The 10317-nt window shown below is 42.6% G+C and overlaps 1 protein-coding gene and 1 long non-coding RNA gene across 2 annotated transcripts; one reads left to right on the plus strand and one right to left on the minus strand.

Annotated features, from left to right (window-relative positions):
- Nucleotides 1-6487: 6487 nt before the first annotated feature.
- On the plus strand, nucleotides 6488-10297 carry UFC1 (ubiquitin-fold modifier conjugating enzyme 1). The gene is made up of 6 exons (XM_045784397.2): nucleotides 6488-6785; nucleotides 8629-8696; nucleotides 8895-8958; nucleotides 9247-9323; nucleotides 9571-9661; nucleotides 9866-10297. Exons 1-6 carry the CDS (start codon nucleotides 6663-6665, stop codon nucleotides 9944-9946), a joined length of 504 nt encoding a protein of 167 aa, XP_045640353.1. The 5' UTR covers nucleotides 6488-6662; the 3' UTR covers nucleotides 9947-10297.
- On the minus strand, nucleotides 6640-8534 carry LOC148110571 (uncharacterized). Its single transcript, XR_015721686.1, has 2 exons — nucleotides 8482-8534; nucleotides 6640-7260 (listed from the first exon to the last, which is right to left on the minus strand). It is a non-coding gene; the product is annotated as an uncharacterized LOC148110571 (long non-coding RNA).
- Nucleotides 10298-10317: the final 20 nt, after the last annotated feature.

Genomic DNA, 10317 nt, shown 5'->3' on the forward strand with positions numbered 1-10317 from the left:
TTTACAGTCGTTATAGGAAATGGAACACACCTCACTGTAAAGAGCATGCCTTACCTGATAGAGAGTATTTCTTTTAGAATCTACAGACAAAAAAAAAAAAATCAGTAAGAATATAAAAAACTTCATATGAGCAGCAAATTGAATTCAGCAAGCATACATAGTTCACTATACCCAACAACTGCAAATTACAAATTATTTTCTTTTTCGTTTGTTTCAAGTTTTTATTTAAATTCCAGTTAGTAAACATATATTGCAATATTGGTTTCAGGAGTAGAATTTAGTGATTCCTCACTTACATATAACACCCAGCGCTCATCACAGCTTCCCTCCTTAACACCCACCACCCACTTAGCCCATCCCCCACCCGGCAAATTATTTTCAAGCACACTTGGGACATTTTAAAAACTGACCATATTGTGCTATAGAAAGGATTTCGATCTCAAAGGATTGAAAATATACAGTGTTTTTTTTTTTAAGATTTTATTTATTATTTATTTGACAGAGAGAGACAGCCAGCAAGAGAGGGAACACAAGCAGGGGGAGTGGGAGAGGAAGAAGCAGGCTCCTAGCAGAGGAACCTGATGTGGGGCTCGATCCCAGAACCCCGGGATCACACCCTGAGCCAAAGGCAGACGCTTAATGACTGAGCCACCCAGGCACCGCTGAAAATATACAGTGATTCTTGCTCTCATTACAGTTAAGCCAGAAATCAGTAACATGGTAACTAGAAAGTCTACTTAGAAATTATGAAGTACACTTCTAAATAACCGCCCAAATTACAACTGAAGTTAGAGAATAACTTGAACTGAATGATAATAAAAATACTACATGCCTTGGGGTGCCTGGGTGGCACAGCGGTTAAGCGTCTGCCTTTGGCTCAGGGCGTGATCCCGGCGTTATGGGATCGAGCCCCACATCAGGCTCCTCCGCTATGAGCCTGCTTCTTCCTCTCCCACTCCCCTTGCTTGTGTTCCCTCTCTCGCTGGCTGTCTCTATCTCTTAAATAAATAAATAAAATCTTAAAAAAAAATACTACATGCCAAAACTTACAGGATGGGGCTAAAGCTATGTTTTAACAAGAAAACGTATAGTCTTAAGTGCACATACTAGGAAAAAAGAAAAGCTGAAAATGCACGAGCCTTGCATTATCTCGAGAACCAAGAACAGTAAATTAAACACAAAGAGAATAGAAGAAACAAAGTGTGCACACATAGATGCTTGGAAGGATATATACTCAAAATGATAGCAGTTTTTAATCTCTTTTTTAAATTAATTTCATTTTTCTATATCATTTTGGTAAGGTACAACAAACAAAGCCATTTTCATTATAGGAAAAAAAGTAGTAGAGGAAAACATGGGATAATCTTTTTGTTGTTATTGTTGATGTCGTCTCTACACCCAACGTGGGGCTTGAACTCATGATCCTGAGATCAAGGATCGCTCACTCTAAACAGCGAACCAGCCAAGTGCCCTGAGGGTAATTTTTATAAGATGATCTAGACTGTTGTGACATACCAGTAGCAATTAGCAAAAAGACCGATAAGCTCAACCTCATATGTGAAAAATTTATACGTGGTTAAAGATACTGTGAAGGGCACTAGAGTGGCTCAGTTGGTTAAGCTTCGGACTCTTGGTTTCGGCTCAGGTCATGACCTCAGGGTCCTGGGATGGAGCCCCATCTTTCCGGCCTCCTGCTCAGCGGGGAGTCTGCTTTTCCCTTTCCCTCTGTGCTTGTGCTCTCTCTCTTAAATAAATAAATAAATAAATAAATAAATAAATAAATAAATAAATAAATAAATAAAATCTTTTAAAAATACTGTGAAGGAAAGCAAAGAATGATATTAAACTGGGAAGATTATTTACAGCTCATCACAAATGTCTAATTGCTTTGATAAAACAACAACAAACTCTCACACAATCACTAAGAAAAAATGAATAGTAATTTAAAAGAGGCAAAGGATATAAGAATTTATAGAAAAGGGAAAAGGAAATACTAACATTTATACAGTGCTCAGTTGGTTAAGCACCTGCCCTCGGCTCAGGTCTTGATCCAGGGGTCCTGGGGCTCTCTGCTCAGCAGGGTCTGCTTCTCCCTCTGCCTGCCGCTCCATCTGTGTATGCTCTCTCTCTGTCAAATGAATAAATAAAAATTAAAAAAAAAAACATTTAGGGGTGCCTGGGTGACTCAGATGGTTAAATGTCTGCCTTCGGCTCGGGTCATGACCTCAGGGTCCTGGAATCGAGTTCCGCGTCAGCTTCCTGCTCAGTCTGCTTCTCTCTCCCCACTCCTGCTCTCTCTCAAATAAATAAATAAATAAATAAATAAATAAATAAATAAAATCTAAAAAAAAAAGTGTTTCTTTTTAAAAAGAAGCATGAGAGACTATGGGCTTTGAGAAACAAACTGAGGGCTTCAGAGGGGTGGGGGGTGGGGGAATGGGATAGGCTGGTGATGGGTAGTAAGGAGAGCACGTATTGCATGGTGCACTGGGTGTTATACGCAACTAATGAATCATGGAACTTTACATCAAAAACCAGGGATGTACTGTATGGTGACTAACATAATATAATAAAAATATTATTATAAAAAATATATATAAATAAAAAATAAAATAAATAAAAGCAGATATTTTAAAACCACATGTATGTAAAATTTTGTGTTCTGATGTTATATTTATTTCACAAGTATTTTCATATAGCATATAGCATAGAATTAATATAATATCAATTGTTTCTAGGAGCATTTTCCCCCTTCTGTTATAAATAATGATCTGGATATTTGCTGTTAATGTGATATTTTCTCATGCCTTCCTGCCTCCCTTGTCTGCCAAGAATGCCGTACTTCCCTGCTCTCTCCTTGTCTGGATATCCCGTGTACTCAACCTAGGAGTTCCGGTTCGAACGCCATCAGCCTTACCCTATTCTCTCAAGCATTGTTACTCAAGCAGGACTTTGTAGGCTTCCAGAACAGAGATTTTTTAGTTTATGGTGATTGTCTGCATATTAGTTTCTCCTCCCCAAAAACTATGTCTTTTCTTCTTTGTTACCCAAATCCTCTGGCACCCCAACCCTTGCCCAGATCTTACTAGCGAGTAGGTACAAGTGAAGTCCCATGAACAGTTAAACTCAAAGTCCATAGTTCCAAAGTTCCTGCAAGTCCCCATTTCAGCCCATTTCAGGGAAGAGGTTGGTTGTCTCATATATGTGCCTGCAGTTCTGCCATGCTTGGCTCAGAACCACAAAATTCTCTTTGTGTTTCCAGAAGCCTGAGTTTACTACTAATAGCTGCTCTTTTGGAGTCATCAATAGCCCCCTGCCACCACCTCCAGTTCCTCATATCACAGTTAATTTTATTTTGGCCTGGAAATGGTAGAAAGACAGATCTGTTGGTTTAAAGACATGATCTCTGGAGCCAGACTAGGCAGGATTGAATTCCAGCAGGTCTCCCATTTACTGACTACATAATATAGGGCTTTTTTCATTGAGCCTGACCATGCCTCAGTTTCTTCAAATGTAAATGAGGATAATGAGAGTACTTGCCTTAAGGTTGTTGCCAGATTTAAATGCTTAAATGCTTAGGACATTTGCAAAATGCTTCGGACAGTGCCTGGCATATAGTAAGCACAGTATAAATGTTAATTATTATCATTCTCTTTACCCAGTGCTTCTAAGTGCAGACCTGATTTCCCACAGCATAACAGAGACCAAGTTATAATTTACTATAATTCTTTGCTGAAGAATCCAGAATAATTAAAGCAGTAACAGAAAAATTTTCAAGATTGGCTGTCCATCTATACTGATCTTCTTTAGGGTGACTTCTTCCCTGTAATAGAGCCAGCATTTCCCTCACCATTCTGAGGTATCTTCCAGCATACTGGAGTCTGGATCAACCCCTTAAAGACCAGAATAGGGGAAAATTTCAATTTTTTCCCTAATCCAAGATTTATTTCTCCTTTTGTCCCAGGAGCTACATTTTCCTATGATGACTGACAAAGTGACTTTCAACTACTTTCAAGGGCTCTCCCGCATACCCAACTGTACTATCCCATCAAAATAATGATGTGACATCAGTACATTTTCTAGAATTGAGTTATCCAATCAATCCTGTTCAATTCCTTTTTGTAGGTGTTTTAGGATAATTTCCATGAGGGCAAGGACTCTGCCTGCTTGTCCACTGCTGTATTCCCAGTGCCTGGATGTAGGAGGGATTCCATAAACATTTGCTAATGAATCAGTTCTTCCTTTGAAAAAAGAATTTCAGGGGCACCTGGGTGGTTCAGTCAGTTAAGCATCTGCCTTCAACTCAGGTCATGATCTTGGGGTCCATCTGCCCCTACCCCCTGCTTGTGCTCTCTCTCTCTCAAATAAAATCTTTTAAACATTTTATTTATTTATTTGAGAGAGTACGAGCAGGGGGAGCAGCGGAGGAAGAGGCAGAAGCAGATGCCCCACTAAGCAAGGAGCCCCATCTCTGGATCCAGGACCCTGAGATCATGACCTGAGCCAAAGGCAGATGCTTAACCAACTGAGCCACCCAGGTGCCCCTAAATAAATAAAATCTTAATTAAAAAAAGAAAGAAAAAAAGGGGGGGGCTCCTGGGCGGCTCAGTGGTTAAGTGTCTGCCTCCGGCTCCCCCTGCTTGTGTTCCCTCTCTCGCTGCCTCTCTGTCTGTCCAAATAAATAAATAAAATCTAAAAAAAAAAAAAAGAAAAAGTTCAGACCTACATACTTTTCTCTCAGTTTTCTATCTTAGCTTCTGATTTCTTGTCAGAATTACATAAAGCAAGAATGAGCTAAATCTATAATTTAAAAATAAATATTCCTCAAAAAGAAATATACTCTACAGAGATGCAACTGTGGCTACAATAGAGATCGTCCTTTTACAGTATCACATACATTATGAGCTCTGCTTTACTAAGTGGTCTAATGAGGTAATTTTCCAAAAAATGAAACAAAAATAAGATGCAGATGCTGGGTGTCTCAGTTGGTTAAGTGTCAGAGTCTTGATTTTGGTTCAGGTCCTGTTCTCAGGGTCCTGAGGTCAATCCCCATGAGGAGCCCTGTGTGGGGCTCTGCTGAACACAGAGCCTGTGTGGGAGTCTCTGTCTGCCCCCTCCCCCAACACACCCACATGCTTTCTCTCTCTCTTAAAAAATTTTTTTTCAGATTTAAAAGGACAGCTTTTTTTTTAATTTTTCTTAATATTTTATATATTTATTTATTTGACAGAGACAGCAAGAGAGGGAACACAAGCAAGGGGAGTGTAAGAGGGCGAAGCAGGCTTCCCACCAAGCAGGGAGCCCGATTCGGGGCTCAATCCCAGCACCCTGGGATCATGACCCGAGCCAAAGGCAGACGCTTAACAGCTGAGCCACCCAGGTGCCCCCAAAAGACAGCTTTTTTGGTGCTTATCTTACCCACTAAGATTTTCATTTATTTTATTTAATTGTATTTTAAAGATTTACTTATTTAAGTAATCTCTACACCCAACACTGGGCTCATGCTCAAACACTGGGCTCATGCCCAAGATCAAGAGTCACATGCTGGGGCTGACGCTCAAGAGCTGAGCCACCCAGGGGCCGCAGAAAGGAACTTTCTTAACCTGATGAAAAGCATCTACAAAGAGCTTACAGCTAACATCATACTTAATGAAAAAAAACAAAACAAAACGATGCTTTCCCCCCCTAAAATCAGAATAAGACAGGGATCTGTGCTGTCAAAACTTTTATTCAACATTGTACTGGAAGTTACAGCCATTAGAAATTAAGATATAGTATGCTTATAATTAAGATACAGCTTTGTAGATGGACTATAGAATTTGATGATTAATAGAATCTGATCCAAAATTACTGCCAGAGGCTGGATGATTGACAAGTAAACATGACATAGAAATTAAAGCCAAAATTAATGTGTTTAGGTTGAAAAAGCAACAGGAAGATACAAAATTCTGCAAAAGCATTACCAGGTACCTACTGCGTGCCATGCAGTAGAATGCACTAGAATCCTCACTAGGTGATTTGATTCCAGACCAAAAAAATGTCTAGGGTGGACTAAGGCAAATTTTCCCGCGATCTCTACACTCCTTTGGCGCTTATTAAGAATTCTCTAACTCGACGGTGTTCATTCTTCAGGACCGAGGCTGTCTAGTATACTTTGATTCTCCACGGTTTCCAATAATTAGCACGAGTTTAATGCCCTTCTATTGGATGACTGCTTTGTCTCTGCTACCTGAGCCAAATTACAGAGAAGCTAAGGAAGCTTATTCAAACATGTGAACAGCGCGTTTCAGAAAGGCAGTGTCCGGCACGGTGCCTACAACAGCCTGAAAAATCTAACAACTCTCCCAAGTTTGGGAAGGCGTCCGAGTTTTCAGAGAGTACTTCTCTGAGCATGAGCGGAAGTTACCCTTGAGCAGTCTGCGTTTTTTTCAAATGACAGGTACCACATTAAGGAGCAATCAGTTTCATTCTGCTTTTCCCGTTGTACCCACAATCAAGTGACCAGGTGGCAAATTTGTCTTCGTTACAAGAAAATAAAGACCGCACTCAAAGACTTCATAAGGCAGACCAACACCCCATCTTCCCATAGTAAAGATGGCGGCCCCCAGAGCGTAGACTACAGGCAGGACCACTTCCGCGTTTTTCTTGTGCCCTCGTCCAAGATGGCGGACGAGGCCACCCGGCGTGTGGTGTCCGAGATCCCGGTGCTGAAGACTAACGCCGGACCTCGAGATCGTGAGTTGTGGGTGCAGCGACTCAAAGAGGAATATCAGTCTCTTATCCGGGTTAGTTGTGCTTCTGCGGCCGACCGCGTCGCAGAAGGGTTGCGGGTAATCAGGTGTCTTAGGAATAGGCTCCGTGTGGAAGCCGTTTCCGGTTATAAAATTTAACTCGCAGATTCATAGAAGCTGGACGATTGTGGGGCTGGGGGACTTTAGGGAGGTATGGTGGGAAGGAGGCAAAAGAAGCTCGTTTAGGAGCCCCAGTGGGACCAAAGCAGCAGTTATTTTAGGGATACGCCTTCCCGGAAGGTGACGTGTCCCTCTGGTTCCAGGTGTTTGCTCTCCTGGATGTAGGGGAGGTGGTCAAAAGGAATTCCTGGGGCTCTAAGTCCCAGTCGCTTCTCTCTGTTCTTTCTTTTACTCTTCCTGAGGGAGGAACGGACGCTAGGGCTGAAAATTCGGGTAAGCGTTAGTTGCGGAGAGTTGAGGAGTTAAGCTCACAGTTAGGAAAGAGCCATCTTCTCAGCAAATCTCCCTTCTGTGGAAAGAGAAGACGGTTTATCTTCCTTGCAGTGGTCTCTGCCTGTTTCAAAGGCCAGCAGGTCTCCTGACACACGTATTTATTTTCACTAGCCACCCCCCCCCATTTGTACACCTAGCACCTGACGACGCGATCCAAAGCCGAATAAGGCGGAGCCTACTGAGATAGATGGAAACAAATCATGGTAACATTAAGCTGAGGGAGAGGGAGAGATTGCTGGGATGTTTTGAGAGCAGAAGGTGAGATACCTAATCCACCTTGGGTCTGGTCGGGGAAGGCTTCAGAGAAGAGGCAGTGCTTGAGCTGAGCCTCAGAGGGTAAAGGTAAGTTAGCCGGATCAACATGAGGATAAGAGAGGGATGTTCATGCAAGAGGAACAGCATGAACAAAAGCGTGGAAATTACAAATGGCATGATGTGTATGAAGAAACATTAGTTCAGAGTTGCTAAAGCATCAAGTGTATGGCAAGGAATGATAGACAAGGCTTGAGAGAAAGGCTTGAGTACTTGAATTTTATCTCGGAGGCACTGGGATACCTTTAAAGTATTTTAAGCGGAGGAGTAACATGCTCAGATTGGATTTAGACCAATCACAGGGAGTAGAGAGAAAAATAGAATTAAAAGAGATAAGATGGAAGGCAGGAAACAAATTAGGAGGCTGTTATTGATCCAGGCAAAAGAAAGGTGATGACCTAAACTGGATAGTTAAAGAGAGGGTAGAGAGAAGAGGTAGATTTGAAGCACATTCAGAAGGTAAAAGCAGTAGTACATCATGAAGGATTGGAGGAGAGGAGAGGAGAGGGTCAAGGATGATTCCCGCCGTTTGGCTTGCATTACTGAGTGAATGCTAATACTGTCATCTGAAATTGATGTAGTGGAGAAAAGATCTGAAGAACTGAGGGAAAGCTGAGTTTGAGGTACCTGTGAAATGAAGCTAGAAATTGCAGTATACAGTTGGATACTAGAGTCCGAAGCTCTGAGAAATGGTCTGGATTAAAGTAAAGATTTGGAAATCAACAGCACATGGGTACTAGTCAAAACCAGGACTATATGAGGTCCTCCATAGAGGGAGGATACCATAAAATGAGTTGTGGGCTGAGGGCAGACACTATCAGAAGTGGGAAGCGAACCCAGGCAATGTCATTGAGTACTTTGTCCTTGCTAAACTGAGTGGGACCCAACCGTTCTATTCTCTGCTCTGAGCAAGTCTCCTACTTACCTGTGTAACTTTGTCTTCAGCTTTGCTTATGTCAGAAAAGCTGGGTACATCCTAAGAGAGAAAGTAATCACACGCTTTTCTTTTGAGGGAAGAGGGACTGCCTTTGGCCTCAACTCCCCCCTCAAAGACCTCATTCTCTGCTTTTAGTATGTGGAGAACAACAAGAATGCGGACAATGATTGGTTCCGACTGGAGTCCAACAAGGAAGGGACTCGGTAGGCAGACCCTCTTGGGTGTTTGGGGGTGGGAATCTTATGTGGCTTGAGCATTTTATTGTCCCAAAGCCCACTGCCAGGCCTTCCCTGCCTCCTGTTAGCTATCTCCACTCCCATAGCTCCAGAGTTCCCAGTTCCCATCCCATGTGTCTCCAAGAAGAATGTGCAGATTGGACTGAGGTTTGGTCTTTGTTACAGGTGGTTTGGAAAATGCTGGCACATCCATGACCTGCTCAAATATGAGTTTGACATTGAGTTTGACGTGAGTATGAGGGAGTGGGAGATATGGAGGTTAGTAGAAGGGGAGGGATTGTTAACAAGCTAACCTTTCTTGGAGGGACCAAAGAAAACTTTTAAAATGGGAGGGAAATGCTGAGGTTTGAAGCAAGCATAGATTACAGCTACTCATCTCCATATCCAGAATGCCGGTGTGTGCATGCTGCTTGGGGGAGTTTGTCAAACATTTCAGTTCAACCAAGAAATGGGTATTGATTAGATTAGTGCATTTCTGTCTTGCTTCTGTTTCATTAAGGCCTTATAATTTCTCCAGATTCCTATCACATATCCTACTACTGCTCCAGAAATTGCAGTTCCTGAACTGGATGGAAAAACAGCAAAGATGTACAGGTAGGACTCAATAGGAGCTGGGAAAAGGGCAAAAAGGACTTAGGAGAGAACTCTGGGACTGGAATTTTCCCGGAGTGGGCTTGCCTCAAGGACCTCCAGGCCTCCCTCTGCCAAGTCTGGGCAAAGTACTTAGCTAGCCTTGTGCTCAGTTCTGATCACTAGTAGTTATCTTGTGCTTCCCAGAGGCTACTATACTTTATGGTACACTTTGCATGTCAACACCTTCTTCCTCTTGTCCCTCCCATAGGGGTGGCAAAATATGCCTGACTGATCACTTTAAGCCTTTGTGGGCCAGGAACGTGCCCAAGTTTGGACTAGCTCATCTTATGGCTCTGGGGGTAAGTTTGGGGTATTTGATATATAAGGGGAGGGGGAGGAATTAGGTATTTAGCAATATAAGAAAAGTAACTGAGAATAAACAAGGAATGACAGTGTTTTCCTTGGCCATGTTCCCATAGAATCTCTCTGGGAAGGAGCTTCTAATGGAACAAGAGGCACTGACCGGGTGATAGTAATCTCACAGGGTCTCCCTTGTATTGCAGCTGGGTCCATGGCTGGCAGTGGAAATCCCCGATCTGATTCAGAAGGGCGTGATTCAGCATAAAGAGAAATGCAACCAATGAAGGATCAAGCCACTGAGGCAGGACAGAGGGACCTTTGATAGGCTACATTCCTGCTTTCTGTGCATCACTCTTCCTCATCCAGCTGCTTCCCCCATACCTCTTCAGCCATAATTGTTACTAAGTAGCTGCATCAGGCATTGCTGAAAAAAAGAAACAACAGCATTGCTACTGAATTTCTAAGGCTACGCAGGGAGGGGAGAGACTGGGGCTTTGGGGAACCGAAAGGCAATTTATATCCCTTCCCCAGGTGAAGCAATGTGAGATCCAGGAAGGATGGGAGGCCTGAAAGTGGGTGCAGAGTCTTTTTGGTTTCTGGAGATAACTCATCAATAAAAGCTGCTTCCTCTGGTGGGCCGTGGTTCTCATTGGTG

The sequence above is a fragment of the Ursus americanus genome, chromosome 2, assembly GCF_024610735.1.
Source record: "Ursus americanus isolate L20-20 chromosome 2, mUrsAme1.1.p, whole genome shotgun sequence".
In the NCBI taxonomy this organism is placed as follows: Eukaryota; Metazoa; Chordata; class Mammalia; order Carnivora; family Ursidae; genus Ursus; species Ursus americanus.